The sequence below is a fragment of the Macadamia integrifolia genome, chromosome 2 (genome assembly GCF_013358625.1).
Source record: "Macadamia integrifolia cultivar HAES 741 chromosome 2, SCU_Mint_v3, whole genome shotgun sequence".
In the NCBI taxonomy this organism is placed as follows: Eukaryota; Viridiplantae; Streptophyta; class Magnoliopsida; order Proteales; family Proteaceae; genus Macadamia; species Macadamia integrifolia.
In genome coordinates this window covers 3,972,255-3,985,511 of record NC_056558.1, presented here as the reverse complement: position 1 = coordinate 3,985,511, position 13,257 = coordinate 3,972,255, and the positions used below count along the sequence as shown (strand labels likewise).

Below are 13,257 nucleotides of genomic sequence, written 5' to 3'. Positions count from 1 at the left end.
TTTCAATAGAAAAGAGAAGGGAAGTTTTTAGGCATTGTTGAGATACTATACAATACAATCAATCAAAAGAACTCAACCAAAGTCAATAAACTATACTAACAGAAAAAATTGCATTTGTAACAAACTCATACCAATTCACAGAATTACTCGAATTGGGATGTAAAAGATTTATTAATGGAGTTAACCATTTGGATATATTCCTATGGATAAGACGTGAATTTGAATATATTCCTATGGATAGGACATGCAAGCATTATGTACATGAGAATTTATGTTAGAAACATACATTGTGTACATGATTCAAGTCATTAACTCTTAGGAACCAAAAAGTTTTGAAGAAGCTGCAAATTATCCAAGATGGCAAAGTGCTATGACAAAAGAAATGTTAGTATTGCTGAAAAAAAAAAAACCTATATGGGAACTTTTACCACTCCAAGAAGGAAAGAAAACCATCAAGTTAGAAAATCTGATGGTTTAATAAAATGTTACGAAACTCATTTTGATGGAACAAGGATTCTCTCAAGCATATGATGAAGATTTTGATGCGATATTCAGTCCTGCATCATTTCAATTGCCACAGAAAAAAGATGGAAGTTTCCAATTGGACGTAAGCTTTGCTATCAAAGTGAAGGATACATAGATCCTTGAAAGCCAAGCTACGTTATATCAGCATTGTGGATTTGCGAGAGCTGAGTAACTTAAATCCGAATTGAATGATTTTGAAGGAGTTCCAGGCTTCCAGGGGCTAAAACCCTTGCATTCAAATGTAAAAGTTAATAGGAAGTAGGGGTATTAAACCTTACCCGAAACAATGAAATTGGATCGAACTAAAACCGAAATGAAGCTTATTGGATCCAGCTTTGAATTGGGATGTTGCACAATCGAACCAAATTGGATCACACTGAAATCAATAAAACATTGAACCGATCTCAGAAAATTGGATTGAAACCGAACCCAAACCGATATGAGTTTGATACCGGCCCAAGGGTCATAAAAAACACGATTTGTCCCATACTTATGAATATATGTACAAATCAAAATGAAACCAAACCTAACCAAACCCCGACACGAAACTGATAATACACTGATAAGAGAAAACGATGAGAAATTGAACCCAAATCGAACCAGAAATTATGCCATGTTCCCCCACCCGGCCGAGAAAGAAAAAGAAACAAACCAAAAAAAGAGAGGTATGTTGGGCCTTGGGCCCGATGAGCGACCAGATGCGAGATGCGATTATTGTCGGGTTCGATTCTTAATCGGGACATAGTCGCCTTAATGGATTTTGCAAAGGGTAATTTAGTCTCTGAAGATTATCGAACCCTAGGACAAAGCCGCGATAGAATGTCATACAGTCAGCGAAGACACTACAAGAACGTCAAAACCCTAGATTCAACCTCTGAGGTCTTGGCTTTCTGTGATTGTTCGGGAGGTGCCAATATCCGCTCCATTCAGCCGGCAAGCTTCCATCCATCAAAATGGTAGTTTACTCTTTATCTTTCACTCTATCGGTTTACTTTCAGTGTCTCTGTTTGCATATCTCTTCGCTTCTTTCAGAGATTTGTATTTGTTAGTGCTTTTTTTTTTTTTTAAATAAATATTTTAAGCATCGATTTGATTACGGGACCTGAAATCTTCTGAAATGTTTCTCAGTCTCTGATTGCGAACGAAGATTTTCAACACATTCTACGTGTTCTGAACACCAATGTCGACGGTAAGCAAAAGATCATGTTCGCTTTGACCTCAATTAAAGGTATTGGGAGGCGATTCGCCAACATCGTCTGCAAGAAAGCCGACGTCGATATGAACAAAAGGTTGGGTTCTGTATACTCTCTTTATTGTTCTGTTTCCCTTTTTCCTGTGTAATTTTTTATTTTTAAATGTTATTTTTTCTCACGAATTTTCACTGGAGCTCCGTTAGTCTTTGTTCGACTGAATATTTTTGGATTTTACCTAGTTTGGGTGATGAGACACTTTGATGTGATACTTCTTGCTTATTCATACTTATTGTCGTGGTGATGTGGTGTTGTTAGGGCTGGTGAATTATCTGCGCAGGAGCTGGAGAATCTCATGGTGATCGTTGCTAATCCTAGACAGTTCAAAATCCCAGACTGGTTTTTGAACAGAAAGAAGGATTACAAGGATGGGAGATATTCACAGGTTGTGTCTAACGCATTGGATATGAAGTTGAGAGATGATTTGGAACGCTTGAAGAAGATTAGGTAATTTATTTTTATTGATTTTCTTTAAAAAAATGGTATTCCCAGCAATAATGATAGGATTTTGCTTACCTAAATTAAATTAATTCATTGCATTCGTAGTGGTTTAACTTGCGAGCATTATGGGAACATAATATGAGAAACATCTTGTTTGGAACATAATATCAACAATTTTTTTCCTACCTCCAACTTGTATTTGTTTCTGGATGTAGATCGACTCCATTTTTGTAGTGCATCCTTCTCAGAGAAGTACACCATCATTTAAACCATTTACATGTTAAGCTTCAACCAAAACGGAGTTCCCCAAGTGGCAAAATAAATCTTGTATAATCCAATGAAATATGAAATTTTCTAAAAGAAAGTAGACAAATAAATACAAGGGAATATGCCAATACAATTGGATTTGTCTTAAATTTGTTGTATGACTAATCTAGACCATTTCTTAGATATCTGTAATGTTGAAATTGCCACCATCACTTTACCACACGACAAAACTTGGTTTCAGACTAGAGACACCCTGTAGTCCTGGCAGGCTAGAAAGCTTTTTCCCATCAAATGTAGAGCTGAAGATTATTGTAAAGTGAACTTCTAAATACTGATCTTGGTGATTGGGAAAAAGTCGGGGATTAAATGCGACTATTTGAGGTCAGAGGTCAGAGGTCCCTTCTGTTTAAACAGTGAGTAGATCCAAATTACATTCTTGATCAAGTTATAGATCATAGATGCAATAATTGATTTAAGATCTCTCTTGCTTGTTAAGTGTAGTGCCAAGTGTAAAAAATTTAGGAAAGTTTTCATTTCAAAATGTCAATCTTCATCTCAACTGAAAGGCCGATCAAGCCTTGAATATTTTTAGAACATTAACCAAAACTATGGTTGTTAGCTGCATTCTTACAAGGGATTGACCTTTCTTGACATTGAGGCATTCAATGTTACACAGAATCTTACATTTATAACTTGTTCCTTTATCCCTTTGCTATAATAAAACTTAAAAACTGCTTTATCTCCAATTTTAGTGATTGGAAGACTTGAAGTGGAGGGTTTGGTGCATTCTGACTTTGCCTGTACCATCATGCTTGTGTTTCAATATGGGGCAAGGGGGGGGATCAGATCTTAAGCAATTTATAGTTTTTCAGAAAATATGTTCTTTTGAATGATATATTCCATTCATTTTTTCGAAGCCTATGTGACTAATGTTTGTATGCTAGTCTAATGAATTGGTAAATGAGTTTCAAGAAGGAAAAGTGTCTATGTGCTTATCAAAGGGGGGGGGGAGATTTTGAAGAGGCCGCCTAGTAGTGAATATATATTATCTTCTATAATTTTTATTTCATAGGTATTACAATGTTTGTGACTTTGTTCTATGTGGAAATAACATCTACAACAACTCAGCCTTATATCCCATCTAAATAGAGTCGGCTACATGAATCCGTGCAAAGACAGAAGAGAATAATAATAATAGTAAAAAGGAAGGAGCACAACAACAGCTTAGTAAAATCCCACTTAAATGGGGACAACTACATGGATCCTTGCCTTCCAAATAGTTTTGTTCGTGATCATACTTGAGACAAGACCTAAACTATGCATGTCTTTCCTTACTACTCCGTCTATGACATTTTAGGCTTGCCCTTACTCTATTATTCCTAAAATCTTAATCAAATCAGTCCTTACTAGTGCATCCCAAGGCCTTCATTGAACATGGGCATGTCACCTCAAACGACTTTCTCGGAGCACTGTCGTGGATCGGGGTAAGTCCCAAATCAACTTTAAGATGATCATTCCTTACTTTACCCTTCCTGGTTTTGCCGCACATCCATCTCAACATCCTCATTTTTGCTAAACTCAGCTTATCAATATGATGCTTTTAACCACCCTACATTCTACCCATACATCATAGCTGGTTGAACAACTGTCCTATGTAATTTTTCTTTAAGCTTTACAGGGATGTGTCGATCACACAACACTCCAAATGCATCGCTCTACTTCGTCCATCCCACTTTAATCCTTTGTGAAACGTTGTCCTTATCCTCTATATCATCTTCTTTATTTATGTTTGACTCCATATATCTAAAATAGTCACTTTGCAATGTATCTCTTACATCAATCTTCACTATTTTGTTATCTGCCTTGGTGTAACTAAAATTACACACCACGTACTCTGTCTTTGGTCTACTTATCTTAAATCATCTTTATTGCAAGGTTGATCTCCATAACTCCAACTTAGCATTAATCCTTGGTTTTGTCTTATCCATGATGCAGATTAATTACCAAAATAGGCTTGTTTTATTAGGAATAAGCTTAGGGTTGGGTTCCATACATGTTAGGCCTTTGATCCCATGTGTTTTGAGTGTATTGGGCTACTTTTATGGGTCTAAACTAAGGGTTCTAAGGTTGCATACGGGATTCAGTGATTTGTTTCTTTTTTCTTTAGTTTCCTTTTTAGATGGGATTATTTAGTTTCTAATTTCAGTACCTAGTTAGTTTCTAATTTTCAGTCATAAGTTAGTTTTTATTTCTAGTTTTAGTAACTAAAGGACCTTCTATTTTGTAATTCCCTCCCGCCATCATTATTATAAATAAAGGAGAGCTCTCATCATAGGGAGACCATTTATGTTTTAAAAAAAAAGAGTCTTGTTGCTGCCGCTGGCTTCACTGGATGTTCTTTGTGTTTGATCAAAGAATAAGGGTTTGGTGTTTGATCCAAGCGACTCCTTGCGGCGTGAAGTCCAGGAGGTTTTCTTCAAGCTTTCTTATTTCTTTCAAGTTTGTTTTAAGGTTCTACTGCTGTCAAACAATCAGTTATTTATAACTTTAAATTTTCTGCCCAGAAATTCTGAAACAGAGCCTTCGGTCTCTTTCTGCTGGAGCCAGTTCCAGCCACTGATTGGTTTCCAAACTGTGGTTGATTACTCCCCTGTACTCCCTTAAGAATCGAACCAAAGCAGGCCTAATTTTGTGCTGCCATTATAGAGATATTTGAAATCTCCAGAATTTTGCCCTGTAGTGATTCTGCTAGAATACAACCAGAATCGATAGCCTGATTTGTCTTATTATGTTCTGTTATTTTTCTACAGTTGTTTTGGGACTGTTGCCTCTTCTTACTGCTGCTGGTTTAAACTTATTTGATCTACTGATATCTGGTCTAAGTGGCATTGATTACTGTGATCGATAGTTACTGGTTTCTTCCTTTTCTGTTGGTTGATTATCGCTGGAATATGGGGATTGGTTTTGGTTGTTCTTTGGTCTACAAGTTCCTGTTGTTTGGGTCTAGTTCGACTTGTCAAATCTAGTCCTACATTAATCCATTAAAACAATTTCTTCAACAAAGTTTATACACCATGGACCTCATCTTAGATGTTCCTGGTTAGATCATCCATGATAAGCCCAAATAGATTAGCGCTTAAACTGATCCTGGATGTAACCCAATTGTAATTTGGGGTTCACTATGTTGTCGTCCCATGGTTCTCATGCTAGTCGCCACATTCTCTCATACATATTTTTAATTATATACACTTACTTACTCAACACCCTTCTCTTCTCTTGTACATGCCACATTTACTCTCTAGGGGAACTATCATAGGTTTTTTCTAGGTCAATAAAGACTATATGATGATATTTTTTTGCAAACTCTATCCTTATATGAACCTCCTTGGTGGGCATACTCTTAACTATCTTCACTTAAAATTCTAAACCAAAATTACAAGCAATAGGTGGTTAGAGAGGACCCATATGAATTGGAATAATGGTTAAGGTATATTGCATCTAGGGCGTCAAATATCTTTCAGTGACTTTTTTTCTGTTCAAATATATTTAGATCTAATATTGTGTGCACTGAATTTTGGGCTGGAAGAATTATCATGAGGTGACTGGTGACCTCCAGAAGCATAGTATCATTGTTGTCTTGATGAAATGCAATTAGGTGTTTAAGGAGATGGCAATTTTGCCAAAAGATATTATTGAAAGAAATAAAGATATTGCTAAAAGATACTGTTATTTCTTTGTTGAGGAAATACTTAAACAAATTGCTTAGAATTAGTGAGTGGATTTTTGAATGCATGGCTTGTTGCTGTTGTACTATTGGTGTTGTTTAATTTCTTTCAACCTTCCAATCTCCTCATGTGGTGTTTGTGGTGCACACCATTGTGCACGAAGCAGGCAGATGAGATGATATTTATACTTTTGGTGTTAATAGGATTTGATGCTAACAGATCCGATTTCTGGTGTTATGTAGGAACCATCGCGGTCTGAGGCACTACTGGGGCCTCCGTGTCCGTGGTCAGCACACAAAGACTACAGGCCGTAGAGGGAAGACTGTTGGTGTCTCCAAGAAGCGTTAAGCTTCTATTTCTCTGGATTTTGAATTTCTATAATACCAAGTGTGGAAGAGTTTTTTTTTTTTTTTTTTTTGGTAGGGGTGTGCAAGATAGGGTAATGTCGGCTGCTAAGTTGTGTGTTAGATATATAATGTGGATTTATTGAACAATTCTTGGTTCAGCTATTGTTATAAGCTACTACTAGTTATGATCCTGGAATTGTTTTTTGAAGCCAGAATTGGTCCCTTCACATTTTAGAGTAGAAGCAGAGATTTGGTTTTACCTTGTAAATAAAATTTCTTGGTTATGGATGATAAGGTAAGCTGCATTTTTTCGTTTGAGAAGATCACCTAATTGCTACAGGATCTGGATATGCCCCCCTTCTGAGTTCCCTTCGATTATACAATAGTAAAGGTGAATCCTCTGCACCCGTGTGAGTTCAATTTGATCAGCTGTATGCTATCCACAGTAAGCTGGTTTGATTGCTTTACGAGTGCGTTTTCAAATTGACAGTGTTTCTCATGTACCCTACATTAATCAGGAACAGCAAGGATCTCCTTAATATTTGACCTTGTGGGTGTCCAGGGATTTGGAGGGGCTAACTTGCTTTCTTCTGGCTCTGCTGTGGAGTTGGAGATGAAGAGCTTGTGTGGTACCATTTCAACATTGACCGAATAGCATTAACTGGTAGTGGTCTCGTCACATGGAATACACCACCCAGCTTTTCCTTGAGATGATTTCATGTGTGTGGATCAATCCCGCTTTTCCTTGAGATGATTTCTTGTGTGTGGATCAATCCCGTACATGATTACAAGACCTGATCGGCTCTCAAATTCAACACTACATTGGGCAGTGATATGCTAAGAACATTGGCAGATGCCAGCCATTGTTATGGGGTGCAACTTGTGCTAGCTGTGCTGGTTGTTAGAAAGCAAGCCCAGCCCAAGTCAGTCCTACAGTTCTACGGTCTTACCCCAAGTCAGTCCTACAGTTCTACGGCAAGGAAATCTCATCTCTATCCGGCCTATACTGATCTACTTGACCCTAATTTGTAGAGAAAGTATAGAAATTGTTTTGAGATAAGAACACTACCTGATACACTGCTGCATATGCTTAGACACAGGTGAGTAAGGGTGAGGAGCAGGGGAAAAAGAGAAAGGTGACAAATCAGGAACAGTGAGGAACAGGAGAAAAAGAGAAAGAGGGCATCGGCAGAACCTATTTTAGGGTTTCATTGATTTTGGGGAAAAAAGGGGATAACATGCTGTGCTATGCTATTTATAGCACACTCCCACGCTAGCTACAGAGGATTTGCATCCTCTTTTCATAGTTTGCTTTTACTTCCCTATGCATCTAGGCATAAACAAGACTATTGGCTAACGTTCTTTTTACCGTGGGCAGATTGTACTGTAATTTGAAGCATTGAGGCGGTAACGCACAGAACATCACAACACACATCAGGCATTAAAACCAATTGCGGCTGATTGGATTCTGATCCTTTAATCCATGCTTGCAAATCTAGCTAGCCCCACATCATTTAACGTTTCTCTTCCATAGTCGACACAAAAAGAAAAGGGGTGGTAATGCTTTCCTCAGGTAAAAAAATCAAGAGCAGCTGAAGGACTGATTGAGATTACTCACTTTTTGCCACACATTGAATGGTTTCCACTTTTCACTCCCGTGGTAAACTTTGCTTCCAATATTAGAGTTGAAGGGATTCAAATTGTTATGTTTCTCTTGAATTCTTGACCCGTTTTGAAGATTGACCCGTTCCGATGTATTTTGGTGGCAACTCGAATGAGAAGTTTTTTTGAGATTTATGATGGAAGTAGAGGGGTTGAGCCGATAGGTTCAAGCCCAGAGTCCATCACTGATCTCGTATGGGGATGCGGGGGCTATGGTTCGACCGAATCGATCGTGATTCGATGGGTCGACCCGTGACTTGGAGTATATATATATATATATAATGTACTATTGCTTGTTGAAAAAGTCATTATATTTTGAGGTTTTTTTCGAGCTAGGATTTCAGGACTAGTTTTCTTGCCGCTGTTTGGGTGTAATCTCTTTTCTGCATAGTGAAACATCTTCTTCTTCACCCGTGAACGTAGCACACCACCCTGGTGTGTGAACTTCGTTAAATCTCTGTGTCGTGAGGATCTATTGTCTCTTTATTTTTCGTGTTTCTTGGTGTTTGATCTAACACAAATAATTGTGTATGAACATTTGTATATGATCATCGGCATAAAGACTTAGTTTGGTTGGGTCGAAATAAAGTTTGATAAAAAAATGAGTTTATTAGTCTCATGTCAAATTTCTTCATTCTCAAATTATATCAAAGACTAACATGTATGTCTATGCAGCCCCTCTATGTCTAAGCATCTCTTACAGTACTCCCACCACTACTATGCTCTCTTACATAGCTGTCGATTTTCGAAGGTCTCTGTCATGTGCTAAACTTTGTTAGAGTTAAAAATTGACGTGTGAGTAGAGACTCTACAAGTCTATTTATATCTCCAAAATTTGGCCCCATCTGAGATGCCATGTGATAGTTGCTGGTGTATAAAGTGAGCATGTGAAAAGGGTTCCCAACAAGGGCCTGCGGGAACCAGGCTTCCCTTGAACTTGCGGGTATTTATCATCAAAGGTTATGGTATTAGTATCAGTATCAGTATTAGTATCGGTGGTTGCACTAGTCATTGCTAATACAGATGCCTAATAGGATACCTAGGCCATATAAAGCCTGTATTGGGCAAAATTGAAAAACCAGTCACTATTTGTATGAGATTTCCTATCCGTATAATATAGATACATACTCATCCCATCCAAGTATGTGTCGTTGAGCTTTTATGTTCTAAATTTCAAATCACCCAATGCTTGGAGGTTATGGTCTAGTGTATAAATTATTGCATATCTAGGCAATCATGTGGCTTGAGACACCTAGAAAAGTAACCTTTGACCTCTATGCACGGTTAATGACAAAATTCGAGGTAATGCAATGGAAAAGAATGATTAGGACAAGATAATAATGTTTATGACCAGTAATTAAGTTTAAGCTTTGGTTTGGCCAAAAAGCTATAATCGATGGAAGCATCATCATCTATCAATAGAAAACATAAGAAGGAATGGAAAAGTCGTACAAAAAAGAGTCAACACAATCAAAATGTCTTCCTTCTTAGAAGCCCACAAGACAAAATTCCCATCATAAGACTAATATAAAGTTCTTTCCATTTTGTAACAAAAGGGCTTTCAATGAAATAAAATCTTAGTGGTTGGTGGTCAAGTTTGGGGCTAAAATAGGCAATTTATCTTGTCATTCTAAAGAAAGCAATAGAATAGTGAATTCCCCATTCAACATGAGAGTATGGGAGAGAGCTTCCCACAATATTAGCGTTGTTTCAGGGGAGAGGGGTCTTTACATCACATCGATGGTGCAAAGAATGGTATCATTCAAATGGGATTTTCATGATCAAAGAATAAGATAGAATAATAAAGTTGGTTAGGGGTGTTAAAAGTTAGTCTGCATCAGTAGGCTTGTTCTAAACTGAACCAACTGATTAAGAACAAGACTGACCTAACCGATACATAAACATGTTGGGCTCAAGCACCGACTGAATGATAAATAATCTAGCATTCTCTTTTTTAAAGAATTATTTTCACACCAACATCCAACTATAACTGCACAAATATTATCATTTGATCGTTGTGATTAATATGTTTCAATTGAGTTGGGTTAGGTGGTTGCAGCCTTGCAGGCCAGCAACCTTATCATTTTTTTTTAGCATTATCTACATGCATGTACTTCACACCAAACAAAGAAAAAAAATATATTGAAACGTGAAAGTAACTTGGGATGATGATGGAAATTTTGAATTAAGTTATTGACTCCAATTCTCCTACCATACCTTAATGTTTATATTTTCATAAATTAAAATAAGTCATGTATGGGAGTTATATCCATCAAATATGTGTGGGTTTGACGAGCTGGACATACAGCATTGGCCAACTCATAAACAATATATACATATTTTATGTATGGGATTGTGTAAATGACATATTTTTATATGTATATTAAGAATATGTAACCTTCTTTTGATTTCTTTATTTCTTTATTTATTTTTTAATCAGAGTTGAGTTCAGAAAAGATTTTCAAATTGAATCAAAGTTTCCTTCATCCATGGTCAAGGGAGATGGGATGGATGGTGTCCATAGGGTATGGGAGTATTATCAACCATTCGCGAATAGGGGGTAGATATTTTTTGTTATTGATGTCATGTTCCTTGCCTGTGTGGTAAAGGAAAACTCTTTCCTTTCAAAATAATTTGAAAATAACTTACCATTAGGAGTGTTAATTGGTCTAATTTGTAAGATTAATACTAGACCAACCAAAACCAAACCATTAAGCCAAAAATTAGTTTTGTTTCGATTTGGTCTTATATATATTTGTATGGCTTGATAGACTCTTATCAACTCATTTTGGGGTTATTATCAATTATATTTTTTAAATTTTCATTGATATAAAATGCATAAAGATTTATTTTTTTATTCTCCTTACTTTTTAGGTTTTATTGGGTTTGGTTCGTTTTCTACCATTTCAGTTGGTCTGATCATTTCGGTTGCTATTGGTTTCATAAAAGATCAAACCAAAATTGGTGCAATAAAGGTTGAGTTTGCTAAAATTTGACACTCATCCTTACTATGAAGTCATTTTTGCAAGTTGTTGCCTTGCATGCTTTTCGAGTATACATATAAAATGCGAGACTTTTAGACACATTGAAAAAAAAAACTATATCATATAAAAACAAAATTATAAATTATTTAATACATTAAAAGAAGATATTAATAATAAAAAGATCTTATTAAATATTAAATGACACTCTACACAAAATCTCCTCAACTCGAGCACATGCACAACCCAAGGGGACCTTGGATTTTATACATCTCCTCGGCCTTCCCCAAGTCCAACCTTCCCATATACCAAAATTTGATCTCATGTGAATGAGTAAGATATGCAACTTGGTTTTATGTGTGATTATTCAAATGAACCAACTTACACTTAATTCCTTTTATTAAAGTTGGATTGGACTTTAAGGGTTAATGACCCTGCATTACTTTAAGGGTTTATGACCCTCCATTCTATTGAACCATGGGCTAAGAAAAGCTTCTTTTCCTTCAAGCAAGGTCACCTCATGTAAACTGACTGAAATACCTTTTCTTTTCTTCTGATAATGACAAAGCTTTAATAGAGTGAGTGAGTCATTGGTGGGATCAAATTAAGGGGAAAATAATGCTTTAAAAAAGATAAGAAGAACACGTGAGGCCTACTTGAAGAATTACGTTATAATTTTGTCACACTAAACACTTTACTTAAGAAAAATTTTGAAAAATGTAGTAATGTCGGCCTCGTAGGGGGAGAAGTTAAGAGCTAATCTATACTTATTTAATTTTGAATAGACAAAGGGGGGAAAATGAAACATAATTAATTATATTAAAAAAATGAGATTCCCCTAATTGAAGGATAAGGTTTGGTTTGTGTTTCAAGTTTCTACTTAAAAGTCGGTGAGAGACACGGATCCGATGGGAAAGGCCACGTGGATCCTCGTGACCCGCACGTTCAAACCCTGATCTCAAGGACGACTAAGGCAGCGAAGCGCGTGCGGATGCGCGTGGGTTTTAGAACTCGTAAACCGCGGAGAGTGATTGCGACACTCGGAATCTGAGCTAAATTTGTAAACCACGTAAGCGACTTATAATTATTTTATTTATTTTTTTAAATTGAGGGAGGGAATTCCTAATAAATCCAATTAAGAAATCAGAACCGTCGCTTTTGTTTGCTTGGTGGTTTCGTCCTTATATGATTGAAAACCCCGGCAAGGGGGCCCCACTACCTAGCTTATCGCACGTGGGCGCGGGCAACTATGCTGAGCTGCAGCTTCCCTTCGGACGTTGTGAAGTGGGGCCCACTTTCTTGAATTATTGTTTTGCTTTGGCTCCCACAGTACCCCACTACTACTGCAATTTCAACCCAATGATCCCCACACGTATGGTGGGCAGGTCTAATAATCACAACAATGTGATCAATTCTTACCCCGACACCCCAAATGATTCTGCTATCTCAATTACTCACCACTTTTGAACCGTCTGATTAGTATGGAAAGCCCCATAGGAGAATCATCAAAATGAAAAACCATTGATAGAAGATAATAATGGAAAAAGATTTTTATGGTGTTGGAGTGCAGATATATTGAGGTGGGACCCATCAACGGATGGACACTGGGCAATCACAAGTGTGATTTGTGGTGAAGCTGCTGCAATGAGACAGGTCCAGGAAAACATGCTTCTCTGGACTTGGTAGTTGCTGGAATTGGGGATGTGGTGGTCCACTTTTTTCCTTCGAGACTGTACTCTTCGTACTCCAGCCCTCAAATTTCATATTTGATTAGATCGTGCATGTTAGGAAAGTGGGAACCTTCCTTCTTACCTTCTCGATTAAATACTATATTAGAAGAGTAGAAGACACGGTTTTAAAACCTGGATTCGAGATTGGATCGACCTCGATTTAAAAAGAATCAGGATTTGAATAGTGCTCAGGATTTGAATAGTGCTCGATTAGATTCGAATTGATCGATTTCAATTCAGCGTAACTATTTTTGTACGATTTGAGTCACACATATGGAATCTACTTCAGAATTTTTACTTGTACAGATTCTATATGTATGGATTAAGAT

At 37.0% G+C, this 13,257-nt stretch overlaps 1 protein-coding gene across 1 annotated transcript; it reads left to right on the top strand.

Moving 5' to 3' along the window:
* Positions 1 to 1,320: 1,320 nt before the first annotated feature.
* LOC122092997 (40S ribosomal protein S18) lies at positions 1,321 to 6,881 on the top strand. Its single transcript, XM_042663279.1, has 4 exons — positions 1,321 to 1,481; positions 1,654 to 1,814; positions 2,034 to 2,222; positions 6,451 to 6,881. The coding sequence occupies exons 1-4, from the start codon at positions 1,479 to 1,481 to the stop codon at positions 6,554 to 6,556; spliced, it is 459 nt and encodes a 152-aa protein (XP_042519213.1). The 5' UTR covers positions 1,321 to 1,478; the 3' UTR covers positions 6,557 to 6,881.
* Positions 6,882 to 13,257: the final 6,376 nt, after the last annotated feature.

Excerpts from the sequence above, each read along its gene's own strand:
- LOC122092997 (XM_042663279.1), top strand. Across the intron at positions 1,815-2,033 it reads GACGTCGATATGAACAAAAG|GGCTGGTGAATTATCTGCGC; the intron begins GTTGGGTTCTGT and ends TGGTGTTGTTAG. Across the intron at positions 2,223-6,450 it reads GAACGCTTGAAGAAGATTAG|GAACCATCGCGGTCTGAGGC; the intron begins GTAATTTATTTT and ends GGTGTTATGTAG.